The 20,843-nt window shown below is 39.1% G+C and overlaps 1 protein-coding gene across 2 annotated transcripts; it reads right to left on the bottom strand.

Annotated features, from left to right (window-relative positions):
* Window positions 1-1,491: 1,491 nt before the first annotated feature.
* LOC114471188 (protein FAM83B-like) lies at window positions 1,492-20,747 on the bottom strand. Of its 2 annotated transcripts, XM_028459820.1 has the most exons (5): window positions 20,599-20,747; window positions 19,401-19,885; window positions 10,284-10,448; window positions 5,691-5,815; window positions 1,492-4,562 (listed from the first exon to the last, which is right to left on the bottom strand). In XM_028459820.1, the coding sequence occupies exons 2-5, from the start codon at window positions 19,836-19,838 to the stop codon at window positions 2,504-2,506; spliced, it is 2,787 nt and encodes a 928-aa protein (XP_028315621.1). In that variant the 5' UTR covers window positions 19,839-19,885; window positions 20,599-20,747; the 3' UTR covers window positions 1,492-2,503. The 2 variants fall into 2 exon arrangements, with proteins under 2 accessions (XP_028315621.1, XP_028315630.1); XM_028459829.1 differs by lacking the exon at window positions 19,401-19,885.
* Between the last annotated feature and the right edge of the window lie 96 nt (window positions 20,748-20,843).

The following is a 20,843-nucleotide window of genomic DNA, read 5'->3' as shown; positions in this document are numbered from 1 at the left end:
ACACATCAAAGCATAAAAAACTCTTTGCTGCATAATAACTTTTGTTATATCTTATATGCACTTTTGAGAATTAAGACAAAATAAAGGAACAAGTATGCTCTATCTACACTGCTGCTTAGGTTTTTATTATTATTTAGTGCACATGATGTACATCAGGATTGATTCAAAGCTTATGAAAGGATGTATGGATCATTATTAAAAAATGCAACTGGATTTGCTTCAGGCTCATTCAAGAGCTGGTTTATAGCACAAACTTTATGTTTTAGATTCTTCATTCATACTCATACGTTGGGAATAAGAATGTGAACATGTGCTCTCCATAGCTTTCCAAACTGTATTTTATAACATATTTATCTTTGATTTACATTCATTGATACCATACTAAGTGTAAGGATTTTTATATATTTATACCAAACAGCCATGCTGGTGGTTGATTATATCTATTCTTTCTGACTGAATACATTTGCATTGAACACCAGAGTAAATATTAGTCTAAAAAGACGGTTTATTTAGTTAGTTAATATATTTAGTTGGTATACACATAAATACAACATTAAAAAAAAACCTTTTAAAAAGTCTTTTATATATATATATATATATATATATATATATATATATATATATATATTAAAGTATCTAATTATAAAACTGTTGCCGACTTTAGTTTGTAGATTTTAATAGTAAGATAGTTGTCAGACCATTGATATTTTTGCTTTGAGAGTCTCTTGAACTTTATTAAACTGAAAATAAGTTCTCATACAGCAGGGCTCAATCATTAAAGCAAATGTTGCTCTTACCGCTTCAAAGTCACAATGATAATTGTATTTAATATATTTGATGATTGAATGTTGTTTTAGTTTTGGGATTAAAAATAATGTAATACATTTCTGGAAAGATTCTGAATCAAGCCAAACAAAACTCTGGAACTGTACTGCATTTAGTCTCTTTTATTACTTCATTGGTCTAAAATCTTATTCTTTGATTTTAAACTCCAGACATGATCATTTTCTGACAGCCAAAACACAACATTAGCCCTATCTTCTGCTGTGTTAACCACTAAGGCCTCTAGAGGTCTCCCAACAAGTACTGTACATGGTTCAGCTTGAAAAAGTTCAATATTTACAAGATTTTCAAATTAGAATAGCTTAAAAGCAAGATGTAACTTCTCTTCCAAACAAATTGCTGGATGCTTCCGAGTTCTACACCATATCTATAGCTAGTTTACATGAAAATTATATTTCTCACCTTCAAGTGCTGCATTAATCTTGAATGATCAGTATGTTCACAGTTACCCTGCTTCCCAAACATCCACGTATATAGCACTTTATACAACACATCACATGTCGTCTCACAAGTGCTCTACACCAGCGATTCTCAACTGGTGGGTCGGGACCCAAAAGTGGGTCGCAGATCTGTACTGGGTGGGTCGTGGACAGCTGGTCAAAAATAAATAAAGACTTAATTTCTCTCATGCTGGGTTGGACCTGTCTTTTATTTTGAAAGAAACTTTTCTTTTGACAAGCATGTAGTGATATATAAATATATAGATCTATGTTTAAAAAAGACTATATGGATTAATGAGGTTAATTTTAGTTGGTTGAATTCTGGGTCGTGATTTAATGACGGTGGCAAAATTGGGTCACAGGATGAAACCAGTTGAGAACCACTGCTCTACACTAATAGTCACATTCATACACACATTCATACACCCATGGCAACTAAAGGCTCAAACATACTCGGGCGTACTGGATAATTATCTGCAAAGCTCAGATTTTACTGCCACCTGGAAGTTGTCCGTGTCGGTGTCACACAAAACACTGCTCGGCATGTATTGACCCGCATTAAATGTAACACTGACCTGTATTTAAACTGCATGGATAAACAGACCAGGAGAGTTGGAGATGAGCTTTGACAATAGACGGGCTGAAGATGTCTGAAAGTAGAATTAGTAAGAATTTGTGTCTTTTGTGAAGCAAGCAACAAGAGCAACTCCTCCTCCTCGTCATCAGTGTAGGACGCCATGACTGAAAAAGTACACAGCTATGAAATGATTGTGGGAACTGTAGGATTATGGGGAAAGGATTCTGAGAAATTTAGGATTTTAAGAAAATTTCACAGGAAACCACTATGTGACATTCCGCTCCAAGTCCGCTTGAGTATATGAGGTCGGAGGAGCGCGGACAGTCCGCCTGAGTGTGTTTGAGCCATAAGCTTCCATGCAAGGCGCTAGCCCTCCATCAGGGGGGACTTGTATTTCAGGCACTTGGGATTTAACCAGTAAGCTACCAGTCAGAAGGCAACCGCTCTACCTAGCCACAGCCTCCAATACACAACACATTTATTCTATACATCACATCATGTTTGTTTAGCAGTACCATTAACATAATGCTGCATGCCGTATAGGTGTAAACATCCACAAAATTAATATTAAAGTGAACAAACAAATTACCTCATTCACTTTACCTTCATTTCTTACCAGATTGTGTTATTACTTCTTAGCACACTATTTGTTTTTGATAATATTTCCAACACGCTGCATAAACCGGCCCAGTTTGTTGTCAGTGCTGCTTTGTCCGTTTGGAGAGCCACATTCTTGTCTGTTGAGGGAAGCACTTTTCTCTTTGTCCGACGTGTACATACTTGTTGTGCGAACAGACTTATCCAGACGGATGTTTTCAGTACTGAGTAAATACTCGTATCGGCTGTAGGCTTTCTCTCTTTTGGCCTGGTAGAGAGTTGCTCCCTCATCATCCAGAGTGCTGCTGGAGCCTTGATCCAGCTCTACTACTGTGGCTGCTTTTTTCTTACTCAAACGTTGGGGAGAGAATCTGGCAAAAGGAGACTTATGCTTTTCAGTGTCTGACAGCCCACTGGGAGAGTTCAGCGAGTGGCCTTTCTTTGCTGTTTGCGCTGCAGCAGAGGTCTGAGATGGGTCTGTCTTTGATCCGGAAGAGTTTGACCATTTCAATGAGCTCTTTCTTTGAAGTGGTTTCTCCTCTTTTTTGGAAGCTTTCTTTTCATCGATTGAAAGTTTTGTGTGTACCTTCTTTTTCCCTGAATGTTTCCAATGCACAGATGCTTCTTGCTTTTGAATTTCATCATTCTCTGTTTGACTGCCCTTTGATTCGGTAACATACGGAGATCCTTGTGTTACGTCTACAATTTTTGGAATGGCCTCCACTTCACTGGATGTTGAGTTAATTCGGTCTAAACTTAGTTTGTTGCCCACTTTGTGTAAAGAGCTGTGGCTTCCTTTGGTTTGAACTTCACTTTGTGATTCTGTGGGTAAACCTGTTTTCCCTGAATTGTCATTAGAAACTTGACTCTGCTTTTGCCCACATTTCACAACTGGATCCCCACTGTTTACTTTGGAAGTTGAGCTCTCTTTTTCTTCAGGGAGTTCAGTTAAAGACTCCATTGTTCTCAAGTGTGGCATACCAACATTGCCAGACTGTAAGTGAGGAAGCTTGAGAGTTGCATCATTCTGTTTGGAATCCAGCTCAGTAGCTGATATTGTCCTGGAAAGAGTATCATACCAGTTGTATGCATGAATTGCCTTTCTATCTGAACCTGCTTTGATGTTGAAAGGAGAGGGTGGACGGCGACCATCTGTAATATTAAGATCCCTCTTGTCACCATCTTTCTTCAGCTCAAAGTCTTCCAAGCTACAGCCGTCTTGGATATTCATATCCAGTTCTTCAATGTTCGGTTTTATATCTGGATTCCTCAGATGTGGCATGAGTTTTGGCCTTTCAAGTGTGGCGTACATCGACCGGTAGGACTCTTGGCATTGACGAAGATTTGCGTAATCATTTAGGCTAAACCTCTTTAGCCTCATTTCTTCCATTCTGGTCTTAATGTCTTTTGACTTGTTGTGAATGAGTGGTGTCTGATGTTCATTCAATCCAGTGTGGCTGCTGTACGGTGATGCCATTGGAGTTAACGCCTCACTCGACGCATTTGTGAGCATGTCACTCTCATTGAAGTAAGTATCCATCTTCCACCTGTGGAGGGACGTTTCAGAGTTGAAAGGTATCAAATTATGGTCCGCACCATAACGAGTTTGGTGCCTCAGGTGCTGCTGAGATAACCTGTTGGTTAGGGGCAAATCGCTACCCTTGGTGTTAAATCCATTTCTTTCAGGAGGAAAAGGGATTCCCAGATCTTTAGTTCCCATTCTCAATCGAGTCATGGAGTTTATCTTCTGTAGCTCTCCTCCATAACTGTGTCCCCTCACCAGGTTTCCTGTGTCAGGGCTGTGAGAGCGATGCAACTTGTCCTGCATGCTCAACACTCTGGTCAACATGGCGGCATTGCTAAACCTGTCGTCCTGAGCACCTCGCATGCCGTGAATGAGTCTGGATCTCATATGTATCTGATTGAGGGACAGCTGGCTTGAGCTTGGGCTCTGCAGCATCACAGATGGCCTCCCTCGTAACGGAATTACAGGAACTGTGGAGAGAGCATAAAGTCTTCTGAACTCCTCATCATAAGAGCAGACAAGCTGGCCTGTGACAACAAGGACCATGCTCATGTTGATTTTCTCAAATGACCAGGTGTAGCTGTAAAAGAGGGGAAAGAGGAGATAATTAGATAAACAACAACAATTCAAACATGCAGAATATTGACATTTATTTAAACTTAAATATACTTTTCACACTGTATGGGAACGTGACAAACTTATTGTCAAAGAAACGTCCAGCTAACTTCCGACAAAAACTCAACGTTCAAAAACTCTTCTGTATGGATAACATAGAAATGATTATAATCACAGTAAACCTGGTAATCCTGGCTGCAGTATACAATCAATCAATCAATCAATCAATCTTTATTTGTATACCGCCAAATCATAACCAATGGTATCTCAAGACACTTTACAGTAGAGCAGTCTTAAGGACGGACTCTTCATTTTATGGATACACACATATGCATATATACGTATATGCACATACATATGTATCCCACACCCAACATGAATTCATCATGGCGGATGATGATATACAGAAGCAGGACTCTGTTTATTAACAGCTGAATATTTTCCACCCAAAAACTGTTTAAAGAAAACTACAAAAATGCATCAAAAAAAGTATAGTAAGGCTATGTATTGAAAGTTTTTTGTCTCATGTACCCTCTTCTGAGCCTTATTCTTTCCCTTGTTTTTGAAACATGATGTCCATGTAAGTCAGCAGGTTCAGGCTCAGCTAAATCCTTTCCTGTGCATAGTAACAGTAATTTATTGATGTATTATTTGTCCTTCTTTGGGCATTCTGTGGACAGTATGATTGCTGTTTTAGGTGTGTTATTACAATGAAATTTAACAAATGTTCTAGAGAAAGACGTTGTCAAAAACAAAATGGGGTTTGGAAAGTAACTCTGTGAGTACAGAAGTTATATTTAGTGTAAGATCATCTATTCATCCATTGTCTATAGTATCTGCTTAGGATGGGTAATGACATTGTTTTAAATTATTTCCCCACATAATTAAACTAAATTAATAATTAAATTCAACTCAAAAATTTTCATAGGACTAATAATTTTAAATATTCAATATTTTCAAAAGGCAATCATTAAAAGATCTAGAGTTTAAATAAGTAAACTGTTTTCATAAGGATGGAAAAAGGGACTTTAGACTGATTTAGAGGTTCTCATTTGCAAATGTACTGTGGTATCTTACATTAACCCTTACTCACCTGTAGGTTCCGTACATGACAGTTTGGCAGTCCACCAGAATAAACTTCTGCTTCAGGCCTCCATGGAACTTGATCCCAGAGCGGCACCGATATTGTTGCCCCCGAACAGTCCGAACTCGAAGGCTCTGATGGGCACAGAACCGGGTAAAATCAACCAAATAACAATAGAATATTAAAGTAAAATATAAACAAAAGCAGTTGTGTTAAACAACATCAGTGTATCAAAAATAAAACGTAAATCAATTCTTTATAAAGTTTTTTTTGTTTTTGTTTTTAAGAAAATATAATATGGGAGTCCTTTAGCTGACAAAACCCTATTTTTCAATCTGTTTTTAAAAGGTTACCAAAAAGGATTTAGGAATAATTAAATTCACTATTGTGTGTACCGGTACATCTTTGAAATCTCTCCCACACTAAAGTTTTAGTGTCACTACTAGTGAAAAAAAGTATTGCAGTAAAAATCATTAATCTTTGATGAATTTAAGATGTGCAATGTTTGAATTCTTTTGATTTGTGATAAACTTTAAAATTTTACTGCCTCTGATTTTACAAAAATTGTGTGTTGCATCTTGTAGCGAACCTGTCCATTCTGTCTTTTGTCCCGTGTAACACTTATGGTCATACTTTTTCCTAGCTGACAATGGGTATCCTATGTAATGTAATGCATGTGGGGTCTGAATGAATAACCCGGGTAAATTACCCACGTACCTTGAGTTTAACACAGCTGTAAAGGGTCATGGTTTTTTGGGAGCCTACTTCAGCTGACTCAGGGTGTGTGTCAGGGTGCAACATGGTCAAGTAGCCATTCCTTAGTAATAACACTAACAAACTAGTGAACCACCGGTGAGACTTGAACATCTCTGCACTGTACTCCTTGAAATAGATAATATAAACAGTTTAATACGCTGCAGCTGTGCTGGCGCTTTATGCTCCGGCTGTGGTTAGGGTTTAAAAATAAAAAGCATTTATGCTTTATTGTTATTTTTGTGTTTCTTCAATAAAAGCACTGCTGGCATTTTGAAAAATCACAGTTTTTGAGCATGCAGTCCACCATTTTCTCAATTTCTTTCTGTTACGCAGTGTTATTTTGGTAGCAAATTTTTATTTACTTTAAGTCATAGTCTTGACTAAGATGCAAGTTAGTTTTTGTTTAGTTCAAATTCAGTAATCAGGACTATTTCAGTTATTGTCTCATTTTAGTCAACAAAATAACATTAAGATTTTTGTTGACTAAATCATATATAGTCAACTAAAACACAGTATAAAGCTTCAGTTACTATTACCAACCTGATATGGGATGGTATTATGTCACAGAAGTTTTGTTTCATTCCCTCTTGACAGGCAGTAAACAACAGTGAATGTGTCCCCTTGCGCTCCGAGCAGGTCGAGTAATAATTATCAACAAAGTCATCGTTACGCCTCTTCCGAGGCTATTTATATTATGTGATGGCCTACACCCAGCCTCTTTGAACAGCTCTCTTACCTGGTGTACGTGACAGCCGCAGGTATTCTGCTCCAAAAATTGCTTTTGTTGTTTTCAAACTGCAGGTCCAAGGAGGAGTAGGTACAACTCTATGTAGTTTGTGTTGGCATTCTGCATGTGACTATTGTCAGGAGCTCAAATTATTGCCCTCCTAAGGCTGTGGTTGTCAATCTAGTTCCTCTGTCTGGAGGATTTTCGGGTGTCGTTGTTTGTGCTGGTTCGCTCAACAGCTACAGTACATACGCTGTCTACGGAGCGTTGTGTAGTAATTACTCCACTGGATGTTGGTCGTATGATTTTCTTGATACAGTCTGATTAGAAAGAAAAAAAGATACTTGTAAGACAGCTGAGGGATGTTCTGATTGCTGGCTGTGGGATACACAGTCTGTTCCCAATTGCCTATCGAAAGATTAGCCAACCTGCTGCTTGTAATTATATAGGTACATTTGATAGTTGAAGGCTACTGACACGTTCTGTGGCTGGACACTTTGTGTGGGAGCGGAGCATCCAGGACAGTGCCCTGCACCTTTTCAAGGTTTGATTGCCTTGATGTGGCCTCTGGATCATCACTTGCATCAACAATCCTGTCACTGGCTGTTACAGCAGACTAGGAGATGGGTACAGTTCTTCCTTGTGACACTTCTGGTATTAGTTATCCACTATTTTTTACTGCTTACTGGCAGTCAGGAGGGAAAGAATCAGAATGTACCTTTCAGAGGTACTTATGGTTCTGTGAATTGCTGAATGACTGCCAGTGACACCGGTCACCCTTAATCTTTCAGGGTGATAAGATTCTCAGAGGCCAGGTGTAGGCTATAATGGGATGTAAATAGCCTCGGAATTAGCGTACCAGTAGTCTACACAGCATGTAACGTTGTTGATATTATTACTCGACCTGCGCAGAGCGCAAGGGGACGCATTGACTACTGTTTACTGTCTACTGGCAGTCATCCAGGAATTCACAGAACCATAGTATAACTTACGTTGTTTGACTGGATACCTTCCAAAACAGAAATTATCATAAATAGTTCTGATTGGATTTCGTCCCATGGGAACAGTGTAGTTTTGTTTTTATTAGTCAAAAAAGATATCAATATATTTTGATATAGTTCTCCTTTCACATCTAATAAGACTTTCTAGCCTGTGACGTCACACTACAATTCAGCCATAATGGCTGAATAGTGCAGAGCTTATTTGCAGTACACACAAGTAAATAATTGATATTTTCATTTAAATGAGAAATGTAAACCAGTACTTGTTCTGATGCATATAATGTATAACAATGAAAGAACCCAATGCGCTTTATCAGAAGCTTTTGTTGGTGGTTTTCTATTCTATAGACAGTGTTCACTGTCTGTATAGACAGTGAACACAGCATTTTGTCCTATTGTGTTTGATGTAAGATCAAGAATTTAAACTTTTGATGAAGGTGAATTAAGTTTATGAATACAATAGAATCATGAAAAATGAAAGAATGAGTGTGCATGCGCACACATGCACACTCTTTGTGATAGTTGGCTTGAAGAAACCTGTGTCGGTTTGTTCTCAGACTGGTATTTTAATTGGCAACTGGCTAAACACTTTCTGAGATCACAAAGCCATGCCTGTATTTGCACTGATGACTCCTTATTTGGTTTGCTGTCACATCCCCATGACACAGTTTAACAGGAAAATCCAGCAGATCTGCTAATCTGCTAACAGATCTGACCTGTGGCTGCTAAACGTTGTCTGCTATGATAATGGCAGGTACAAACACAGCTTGGAAAAGCTGGAAGGGTAAGTTCATAAGAATGGAGCAAATGTCAGACCTAATCCCTGAAATTCTAAATAAAATTAAAAAAAATGGTCAGTACTGAGTGGAAAAGAAATGTTGATTGTACATGATGTACATGAGCTTCTAAAATGTGGGAGGTGTAGGTTTTACCTTTGTTTAGTGCACAGAATAGTTTTTCATATGCAGCTTGATGAAAGGAACACATTTCACAAACAGTCTGCATCTTAAAGGGATCCTCAGCTGTTTTTACAAGTTAGGCATAAAATGTGTATGTATGTACTTATTAGAAGATATGTTCCTAACAAAATGCATTATTATGCACAATATTTGTTTAATTGCCTTTTAAAAGTTAGACTACAGTTTTAGAGCCTGTGTTCCACCAATCATGTGATTGATGACATCCCAAATCCCCACTGCCTGTAAACATCCCATTGTTTTCTATTGGAGTGAAGCATTCAGCCTGCTTTTGAGATCCTTAAGCAGCTTTTTCGGTCAAGATGACAACGTGTGCTGCTTTTGGTAAAAAGGGTAACAAGGTGGATTGTTACCGTGATGAAAGTCTTCTGACTGAAAGCTTGGCTATAAAATGTTTACTTGCATTGAAGTGCGCAGATCTGTTTTTTGCACAATTACGCTTTAATCTCTGGCACATTGGCAGATTCAGATCATGCGTGCAGTGATTTTAGTCCTGAGATCAATGAATGGTGCAAAAAATGTCATCTCAAGCATTAAACATCCCTATTTTTGGTTTCCATTATTTTTCCTTGTTTACAGACTGACATATTTCAAGTGATTATTTATTTTGATACTGATGATTATAACTGTTTTTGTTCGCTCTGGTTTTTGAGTTTGTATTTTGGGTTTTTCTTAACTCCTCCTGCCTGATGTCCCACTCTCTGCATTTGGATCCTCCAACATCTCCCATCCTGTGACTCAGTCTTAAAGACATTCTAAATATATGTGCAAAAACAAGCACCAGGTTCGATCAATAGAATTGTGTGCTACATGAATACATTTGCATTACCGTCTCCACATTTTGCCTCTCACAGCTGATCTGCCCACATTGCATATTCATCAGTGGCAAATGCAAGTCTTGACAGATGCTACTGATTGCGTGGGGTTAGTGGATGCAAAAATATGAGGAAGCAAAACTATATATGAATTCCTTTACATGACAGTTAACAATCCCCTGTGAGACTGGGCTGACCCAAAATGACAAAACACTAAAGATTGTTAACGTTTTAAGTTACTTCAGTTTGTTTCTCTCTCTGTGGTTGTCTGAGTAATATTGTAGCATGACGTGGATGATATAATCCTTGCGTGTGATGTTTCTCACCTTGAGGTCTCGTATGTTGATGCCCACCCTGTGTGACATGTTCATGAAACTCTTCATGTGGGAATCATCGAGCAGGATGTAGACTACAACTCCTCTCAATGTAGCACTGACCAGCTCTTTGAAAATGTCCACGTCTGTGAAGACGTCCATCGCTATGGCAATCATCTAGCGGAAGGGTTTAAAAAGACAAACACATTTAGTCATCATTGATAACTACTTCATCATACAAACTGTATGTATCCGTGTAGCAGACACAATCATATTTCTCCCTCACACAAAGAGGATTCTGTTAATGCATTAATTTATGGCATACTGAAATATTTTTTAATCATTATTAATAATAATAATAATAATAATAATAATAATAATTTAGCCACAGCTGCCCTGGGGCATACTGACAAAGGCGTGGCAGCACATACAACGCTTCTGACCACTACCAACATTCATGCACAGTTCATACCCATTCATACTAGGCAATGTGGGTAAAGTGCATTGCCCAAGGTCACAACGACAATGACTTGGATAGAGTGGGATTCGAACCCCCAACCCTTCGGTTACTGGACGCCCTACTCTACCACTGTGTCTTTTAACTCTTCTTTCTCTGACGCTCCAACATCCGCCCTCCCCTCTTTTTGAGACTGAAACTCAGAATAAAGGTTTATATTTTGACCACACACACACCATAGGGGTTTTTCCATAAAGGAGGGTTAACAAACGCTGAGTCTATCCATAGTTTCTGGGTCAACATACCCCGAGATGGGAAACTCTGGGTATCGGAATCCATTACAACTGGTATGAAGTGGATCAATCAACCCTAAGTATGTAAACCTTGGCTTACTTAAGTGCACACGCGTGATAAAAAGCCATAATCAATGGATCGAGGGTTACACAAACTACCATGGTAACACCCGAAAGAGAGTGATTTATTCACCCTGATGGCATTTGTGGAATATGAGCCTGTTCTAAAGGTGCCTTCACACTGAATGCCATTTCAGTGACTATAGTGGCTTAAATCACCCGTGATTAGTCATGCTTTTTGGTCGCTTCATCACTTTATCGCTTCGGTGACGTTACGAGCGGGGAATAATATGAATAAAATGTGTCTGAGGAGACATGGCAGTAGCATAGGATGGCTACATAGAGAGCACTCCCATTATACTGGTTATAAAGACAGTGACTGCCGCTTGATATCGCATCATTTATATTGATTTTGAATGTAATATTGTCACCAGATTCATCTCGATGTCATAAAAGAAGACTGAAGCGGGACGCAAACCCCCAACCCAAAGCTTCCAAGAGCGGTGTCATAATTCACCACCACCATAACTTCAAAACTCCCCGGCCAAGAATTTCATAGGACCGGCCCTGAAGAAAACTACACAACATTAATAATCCTGTGAGCAGTCTGTGGTGTGTAATGTTACTAATGTGTTTCAGAGAAGAGTGTCAAGGTACATTAAAGTGTTCAGAAGCGGTGTTCAGGTGGGCGGAGCCAGGTAGAAACTCAGGGTTTCTTTGATAAAACCAGCATACTCAGAGAAGAACATACCTCGCGTTTAGGAATGAGATACTCAGTTTACCTCATTTTAGCCAGAACATACTCAGAGTTTGAAAATAACCCGCTTTATGGAAAACCCCTCAAGAGACAATCCACATAGAGACAACTGCAGGAGAAAATTCATCCAAGGATTCTTCAGCATACCTTAAAGTATGTATTTAAATGATCTTTTTATCGTCTCAGCAGACATGCCATGAGACATGAATGATTTCTAATAATAATGAAAATAACGCATTGGATTTTATATAGCACTTTTCATAGACATTCAAAGCGCTTTAGATTGCATTATTCTTCCTTTTATTCTTACTATTGTAGCCACAGCTGCCCTGGGGCAGACTGACGGAAGCATTTTAATCATGGGCTTTATGATCACATTCTTAAACACACATTATCTGACTCAAAGAAGCCTTGCTGCTCCGCTTCACCCACCTCCAAAATATGCCTTCAAAATTCAAACAAAGCTTCCAAAGTTTTAATGAATCAAAGGACGCTTGGTGAGGAAATATCTTATTACCTCAGTGTTTAACAGGTGAAGTAGAAGTCAACAACTATGTCTTTGTCTGTGTTTTTGTAACTAAATTTTTCCTCAAACTTTTTAATTCATTTTTGGAAAGTTAACCTTTTTGTACTGTGTAAAGTAAACAATATTAAAAGAAAAACCTTTTTTTAAAAAAATATTTTTACATTTTTATCAATGGTTAATGACTTTTTTGAAAGTTGGATCTTCAGGTGAGGAAAGGTTTGATTCTAGCTGTTGTGTTCCAAACTAAATTAGGGGCCAGAAACTTCTACCAAGAGAGCTCGCTAAGGTACAAAAACGCACACAAAAACACGCCTTCTCATGGCTGACTAAAGAGGGCTAAACTCAATCCAGATCAACCGCAACTTCTCAATAAACCAATCAGCATTCTGGAAGTTAAAACGCTAAATGAACCACTTGGTAAGAACCAGTGTTTGGAATAACAACGTTTAAAATAACGGCGTTTGTTTTTCAGTAACGGGGTAATCGAACTAATTACTTTTTACGTTGTTACAACGCCGTAATCGTTACTGAACGTTAAATGTGGTGCGTTACATGTATTGATTGAATAAACTTTTATCCGAAAGCATCCTGGCTTCTTACTCTGCTGTTGTGAGGAGGTGGGTTAAAAACAAGGTGAGCGATTATGATTGGCTAAGGTGACGTACACACACACACACACACACACACACACACACACACACACACACACACACACACACTACAGATTTGATGAAGCAGCAGAGATGGTGAGCATGGAGCAGTCTGATGAAAAGTTGTCATTTTTAAGGTCATGATACAAACACTACTTTATATTAATTGTGGTCAAAGGCAAGAACGTGCATGTGAAGTGTTCATTATATCCAGGAGTGAAGACTTTGTCGACATCCGTTGTAAGCAACTCAAATTTAATGAAGCACCTCACAATGACACACGCATCTAAAAAATCTGAATTCTTTGACATACAGCAACTTTTTTTTTTTTAACAGTAACGCAAATAGTTACTTTCCTTGGTAATGAGTTACTTTTATTATAGAGTAATTCAGTTAATTAACGCAGTTACTTTTTGGAACAAGTAGTGAGTAACTATAACTAATTACTTTTTTAAAGTAACGTTCCCAACACTGGTAAGAACTAACTCTTTGATTGGCAGCAGGAACTCTTCCATTATTGAATCTCACCTAAACGTATATTGCGAAAAGGAACAGACCTTTATTGTTCATGCATCAGCATGAACATTGTTTTTTTGTGCCATTCAAGCTGCCATTCACCCTCACACATTCAGTGTTTATGGTAATCACCCTTTATTGTCAATTATCCAAGAGACTGATGTCAAAATATCTTCTGTGTTAAGACTGATTAGTTTTGATAAAGAAAGTAAAAACACTATAATCTGAATGATCACCTGAGGTAATATGTTAATCTCTGATTATTATTAGTTATTCAAAAAGTGGTAACACATGGAAACAAAGAGTCTGGATGCTACTTTTATATGGTCAGGTTTATGGAAAGACACCAGGGAAATGAATGTCCTAATTTGTTTTATCTGCTAATAATAATACTAATAATAATAATAATTGGAGTTATATAGCACTTTTTTCAAGAAGACTCAAAGTGCATGACAAAAACCATTATTCATTCACACCAATGGTGGTAAGCTACATTGTAGCCACAGCTGTCTTGGGGCACGCCGATAGAAGCGTGACTGCCATTTCGCACCTATGGCCCCTCTGACCACTACCAACATTCATGCACAATCCATACCCATTCATACAGGGAAATGTGGGTAAAAGACACAAAAGCAATGACTTGGCTAGAGTGGGATTCGAGCACCAAACCCTTTCTTCGGTTATTGGACGACTCACTCTACCACTGAGCAATGGTCACCCCAATTCATCTTATATGAACCTACTGTGTATTCTGTCCAACTCAACTGAAAAACAAACTGAAATGTTTGAGTGAATAATGTGGTTGCATAAATATGCAAACACTTCTTAAACTAATATTTACTGAAGTACCGTCTGAACATTTCACAGCATTTTGGCTTCTGGGTAACAAGTCGTTCACCTTGAGTCGGCAAAAATCTCTCTTTTGTTGATGAAACTTGTTTAATTATGTCAGATTTATAAATTTCACATAACATTTGTCCAGAACTTGAAGCATGATGGTGCCACCACCATGCATCACTGTGTTTATAGTGTTCTTCTGGTGAAATGGACAGAAAGACACCATGGATCCTTCTGTCTCCACCCACCTGTAAAGAAGGAGGAATCTGCCTGCTTACTATTACACTGTGCACGGGCTTGTACTACGAAGCAGGTTATAAACACGTTCACTTAACCCAGGTGATTTCAGCCTGACTACATGCATGCTCTAGTGACAGGGGTGGAGATTGTAGAGTCTGACCAATCACAAACACGGAGAAACCATGCATACTTACTGTCACAATTGAAGAATAATTCTTTAAACATATGAAGAATTAAAATTCATAATTCATACAAAAACAAAACTGTTGCTGCAGAAAAAGCAGGATACATGAATGAATTTATTAATTTATTGGTCTGAAAGCGCCCGACGTGGCTTTATCAGACTAATGTAGGTCAGTCCATCAGATGAAAATCTGTGTTTTCTATAGGATGTCATTGGGTAAATGAAAAGATTGCATCAATGAATGAATATTGTCTCTCTTCTGTCAACAGTTGGATCAGATCCACACAGCAACGTTTCCACAGAATGACGCACCCTTTCTTGGGCAGGTTGTTTTCTAAGAGAACTGATTGGACAGGAGGCGGGACTTTCATACTCACTCATATCCAGTGTTTGGAATAACTGCGTTTAAAATAACGGCATTAGGTAACAGCATCTTTTTACGCCGCTACAACGTGTTACATACATTGATTGAATAAAATGTGATCCGAAAGCAGCCCTGGCTTCATACTCAGCTGTAGTGAGGAGGTGGGTTAAAAACAAGGTGAGCGAATATGATTGGTGTCATGTTTCCCCTCCCTCCACCTGTAGTTAGTATTGCCCATGCCGTATGCGCAAGAGAGACTTGAGTCAACGCTAGACATTCAGACCGTGACTTGCCAACACGTCGGTAAATAGATTCAAACTGGGTTGCCAGACACGGAGAGAGGTAAAACAAAAAGTAGAAAGTACAAAAAAGTAGGCAGAATATGCTAAAAAGGTTCACGGTTCGGGGTTTAACGTTCGGGCAGCCGCAGCAGCAGAACAAGAAGACACTATGAATGTCCCTCTGTGAAACTCAACACACACGCTTACCAAACCCCCTCCCCCACTCACTCACCTCAGCAGCCATAGCAACAATATTAGGACAGAGTCGACTGAAGAAAAAAAAGAATAGGAGTTAAATTTGGAAATAGTTTGGCTTCAGAATGTCACTGTGCGTGAATGTGTGTGCTGTAGAGATCCAGAGGTCTCTGTGGGTCGATAACGTTATAAACAGGACTTAAAACAACTTGTTACCATCACACTGCACGGTTATTGTAAGCAGGGGAAGATCAAACACTGCTTATGTTGTTTCAGATGGGACGGTAACAAAAAAGTAACATTAAACTCTGTCCATGCGCTCAGTACAAATCAGGAAGTAAGCATGTCTGACTCAACTCTGACCTCACGTTACCATGGCTCCTTTAAAGGGACAGTCCTCAGGAGGCCATCATTACCTCGCGTGTGTGTGTTAGTAGTGGTAAGTGTTATATTATAATACTTCTTCTGATAATAGTATCTAATAAATTCACAATTGTCAGTAATAATAAATAAATAATTGATAGTTAATTTGTAGTAATACAAAAAAATTGAACAGCATTTTGGTCAGCTGAAGTTGTTTTTAAAATGTGCACAAATGTACATAATTTGTTTTATAAATTATGATATTGTTCTCTACACTTATGTTATTAAAGGTGGGGGGCCCTACGCAATGGTTTTGCTCCCCGGCCCAGAATTTCATTGGACCGGCCCTGGTTGTAAGCAACTCGAATTTAATGAAGCACCTCACTACGACACACGCATCTAAAAAAATCTGAATTCTTTGACATATAGCAACTTTTTTTTTTTTTTCAACAGTAACGCAAATAGTTACTTGGTAATGACTTACTTTTATTATAGAGTAATTCAATTACTAACTCAGTTACTTTTTGGATCAAGTGATGAGTAACTATAACTAATTACTTTTTTAAAGTAACGTTCCCAACACTGCTCATATCCTAGCCAGAACAAAACCTACTCCCGACCAGGTTAGTCGTTTAGCCAAGTTGCACATGGTTATTTAGCCCAATAAGAAACTATCCAGCGTCGTTGTACAGGACACAGAATAAATCCCGGAATTTAGCACGATAAGAGAAAATCCAGCTTTGTCGTACAGGCCCAGTGTGAGTGATAACCAAACTAAGTTTGCAAAAGTTTGCAAATGAAGAAATCATTACCCCAGAAACCCTTAGTCAATAAACATTCCAATATTGGCACAATCAACACAACTTAAAACATCTTTTTTCACCTTTGATTATATCAAGTGATTCAAACATTTAGCTTTTTTCTCCATCACTCATCTTCACTTTTATATGTTAGATCCTGAGGTGATCATCACTCTTGTATTTTGTATTTTGATGTTGCCATTATTTTTTATTATCTGTTGCTCTTCAAGTTTTTACCTGAATGCAGTAATTACTGAGCAGGTCTTCCTCTATGTTGTGTTGTTGGTGTGATGTCACCGTTCAATAAGTGGTTTTCCTTCATAAAAGCTGAAATTATAGTTTAAAACTAAACCTGAAAAAAGGTTTTCATAATAACCAGCTCAGCAGATGGTATCGACAGCAGAAAGAGGGATACCCAGTTTAGCAGGTTACTGACAGACTATTTTTTTTGTCATAACTGTCACTGCTCCAGACTGAGTGCCTCCAACCCCTGCCATTCTGTCGCTTCTGAGCCCATCAGCAACACTAGTTTCATCTGTGTGATTAATCTCACCTGTATCTATGCTCTTCTCCCCAGTATTTAACTGTGTTCAAAATGGTATATTACTACTCATACTAAATCTGACGTCAAAATTAGTATGCAGTGTGTTCACATGAAATAGTATGGAAAGATTGAGTATGCAAGAAATACCCAAATGTATACTATATGGGGACATTTAGTGTATACGGTGGGCACACTAGTCATACTCAACCACCCCATGATGAATTGCGAGCAGAATGTAATATCGTCCTGGGACCGGCTTTAAACTAAAAATCCTACATCCCTTTCAAAACAAAAGCTTCTCTTCTTGTCATCCATTTGTTTTGGTCTTGTTTTGACGTTAAACAGACTTTTTGTCAGTAGCACAATGGCTGGTCTCTGAAATGTGAATTAATGAAATATGTCTATGCATATGTATAGGGAAATTTTATGAGTCAAATGAGCACATGTTGATGCCGTCGTAGGTTCGAAATACATTTTGGGAAACTTGGAAGTATACATCAGTGGGAACGCTCATCATCCTAATCATCCTGCTCTGGACAACGTTGAAAGATTACATGTGAAAGCCTCCCACAGGCGCATGCGCACTAATAGCGTAGTAAATATTTACACATATACGTACAATATCAATAACCCTAACCCGAACTCTAACCCTAACCCTAAAAATTAAAGGAACGATTATAACCTTTTTCAAAAATGACGGGTGCGCAGTTCGTCAGGTGCGCATGCCCACTGTCTATAGTAGGAAACTTTCACGGTAGGTTTATTCTTCACTCCACCGGACCTCTGAACCTCTATCTGGATCAAGGACCTCCCTACTCCCCAGGAAACCTCTGCCTGTGCCTGTTTGACTCCCGTGTACCGAACCTCTGGCTATCCATTAAAGGAACTGACCTGTCACACTCTCCGTTTGCTTTTGAGTTCTCTGCCTCCCCATGTGATAATAACACTTGCAGCTAATGTGTCTTTCTATCAGCCTTCACAATATGATGAAATGTACTCAGTACATGAACACGTGCTCATCTTGGTAATTATTTTTGAGGAATTAGCATTCTAAACATTATAGAAGTATTGACTCCCTGCAGGATGCCTTCAAGGCTTCGTGTCCCAAGAAAACTCACTAGAGGCACGACATCACACCTTAGTGCGTGTCTCATTTTCCTGCCAGAAGTTTTTGACATATTCTGGATCAAAATTGAATAGACTGAAGTGTAACATTACATTTTGTGTGATTATGCTTCTAAAATATCACCAAATTTCTTTGTGAATCCTTATGTAAATGTTCTAATCATACATTAGTATGAATGCGGTAATACTCCATAAACTGTCTGTTACTGCCAACAGTATATATATAATACTATTGTATTATTATACATACATTTTATATAGCACTATTCTGGCTACTCAAAGTCACTTTACAATAAAAGGAGCAGTGTTGGGGTTGGATGCCAGTGTTGGATGCCTTGGATGCCTTGATCAAGGGCACCTTGGCAGTGCTCGAGAGCTCCAGCTAACAGAACAACTTTCGTTCTTTTGGTCCGCACTGGGACTTGAACCAGCAACCCTCCAGTTCCCAAACAATGTCCTCTAAGGACTGAGCCACTGCCACCCAAACTATAAGGTTAATATAATATAATCGTCCAACATTATGGCAGGAGAACATTAAGATGACATGACACATGGTGCATCATGTAAGGAAAAGGTTTGTAAATTTCTCATTTTGTAACAAAGTTGAGTTATTTCTAATACTTTTGTGTTTGTGGAAAACATAATGTTCATCAGTTGTCAGAGTTCAAGAACACAAAGATTTCAGGCTACTGTAATCCTGGATATTAGTGCTTTATCTCTTAGGTAAACGGTACCAATGGCTGCATATCTGGTGTTGTCACGTGTTTCTTCATGTAGACTTAAGCTCTACAATCTGCAAGCATGCACCAACGCCTTTCATTGTGTTTGTTCTTTTGATGACCTGCTGTTGTGCCTGTGCTCTGTTCAAATGAACAAACAAGATGAATTCTCTCATGTTGTCCCTGAAATATCAACTGCCTCCAGATTCCCTCCTCACCTGTCTGGCCTCCTGGATCTGCTTCCGTACCACCTCTTTGATGGTGGGGGTGTTTTCTCTGGGCGGGTGAAACAGCAGGCTTATACTGGTGTCTGCTCCATCCAGCATGACCTCTGGCCACCCCAGATCCAAGTCTGGCACCTCTTCGTCAGACTCGAGGGGAAAGTAAGTGGAGGGGCTGCCATCGTCTTTGACCTGTTTGCCCTCTGGCTCGTCGCTGATAACTGGCAGTTCTGCATTTTCGAGCATGAAGTGGATCTCCTCCTCAGATAGGAAGGGGTTGATCTGCTCGGCCAGGAGGAATTCCTCATAGGCATCTTTGCCGCCACTGAGCAGAGCGTAAATGGCCAGCCGGTAGGACTCCTTGTAGTGCGGCTGGATGTAAAACGCACTGTCGTCTTCTTTGAGTGAAGACAGGTTGGACAGTTTGGACTCCATGAACGCCTGATCCCACTGAGTCTGTGTGTACCGGGCTTCTTCTTCACCTTTAATATGACATTACAGGACTGTTAAAGACTTCAATGAGGACAATTACCAAGAATTACACACACCTATCTGACATGTCATTAAAACCAGCAGCTTTGTATGAAATTCAGATTGTATAATGGTTTTACAGTTCTTTTGGTTTGAACAGCTGCTCCATGCTTTTGTTATAGAAGTTTTAGACATTGAACTGTTTTCTTGGTTTGGGTCACATGTTGACCTGGTTCTGGTGGGGCCTTAACTATTAGAGGGCAGGCCATTATGGTGCTAACACACTCAAAGACATATTACAGGTAGCTTTATTCATGAAGTTTCATATTAGCCTGGGAAAATATGAAACTTCACTCAGGGTCTGAAGTTAAAACCATTACTGGTACTTTCCATCAAAGAGCTAAGCTTCTATATTGTTCAGCATCTCAGCCTGTTCCTGCCCTGACTATATTCTTGTGTGCCCTTGAGCAAGGCCCACGGAGCCAATGAATTCCCCATGGTTATGGCAGTGGCTGGGAACATTTAGACATAAAATATTCCACAATATGTGCAAACCTATTATTAATATTCCCCAAATGAATCCTCTTAAACTTCTAACCAGAAAGCACAGCAACGTAAACCGGTGTGTGCAGCTTTCTGCGTGTTGGGAAACAACAAGACAGTCTTGAAGTGGGTTTTAATGTTAGCTTTTCAATAGTACATTTTAGGAAATAAAGATACTCACTTCATCTTTGCCAAAAGACCTCCTGGCTTTCTTGTGCGCTCCTCCATTTTGGAGTCCTAAAACCAAAAAAATGAAGTTCCAGCTGCTCGTCAGGTGCGGTTTCTCTTCACTAACCTACACATGTAGCTTTGAAAGTGTGGTTTTGAACTCGTTCTGCAAACATACTGCCTGTTGTATCTGCCCTCTGACAGCCACTGGAAAAGCCCCACCCACCTTGGCTTCACCTGGCTGTCAGGAGCCGGTTC

This window comes from Gouania willdenowi, chromosome 1 (assembly GCF_900634775.1).
Source record: "Gouania willdenowi chromosome 1, fGouWil2.1, whole genome shotgun sequence".
In the NCBI taxonomy this organism is placed as follows: Eukaryota; Metazoa; Chordata; class Actinopteri; order Blenniiformes; family Gobiesocidae; genus Gouania; species Gouania willdenowi.
Note: the sequence above shows the minus strand (reverse complement) of the source record. Positions and strands in the feature narration are given on the sequence as shown.

Excerpts from the sequence above, each read along its gene's own strand:
- LOC114471188 (XM_028459820.1), bottom strand. The coding sequence starts at position 19,838 with ATGGAGTCCAAACTGTCCAACCTGTCTTCACTCAAAGAAGACGACAGT. Across the intron at positions 10,449-19,400 it reads AGATCCAGGAGGCCAGACAG|ATGATTGCCATAGCGATGGA; the intron begins GTGAGGAGGGAA and ends CCCTTCCGCTAG. Across the intron at positions 4,563-5,690 it reads GTCATGTACGGAACCTACAG|CTACACCTGGTCATTTGAGA; the intron begins GTGAGTAAGGGT and ends CCTCTTTTACAG.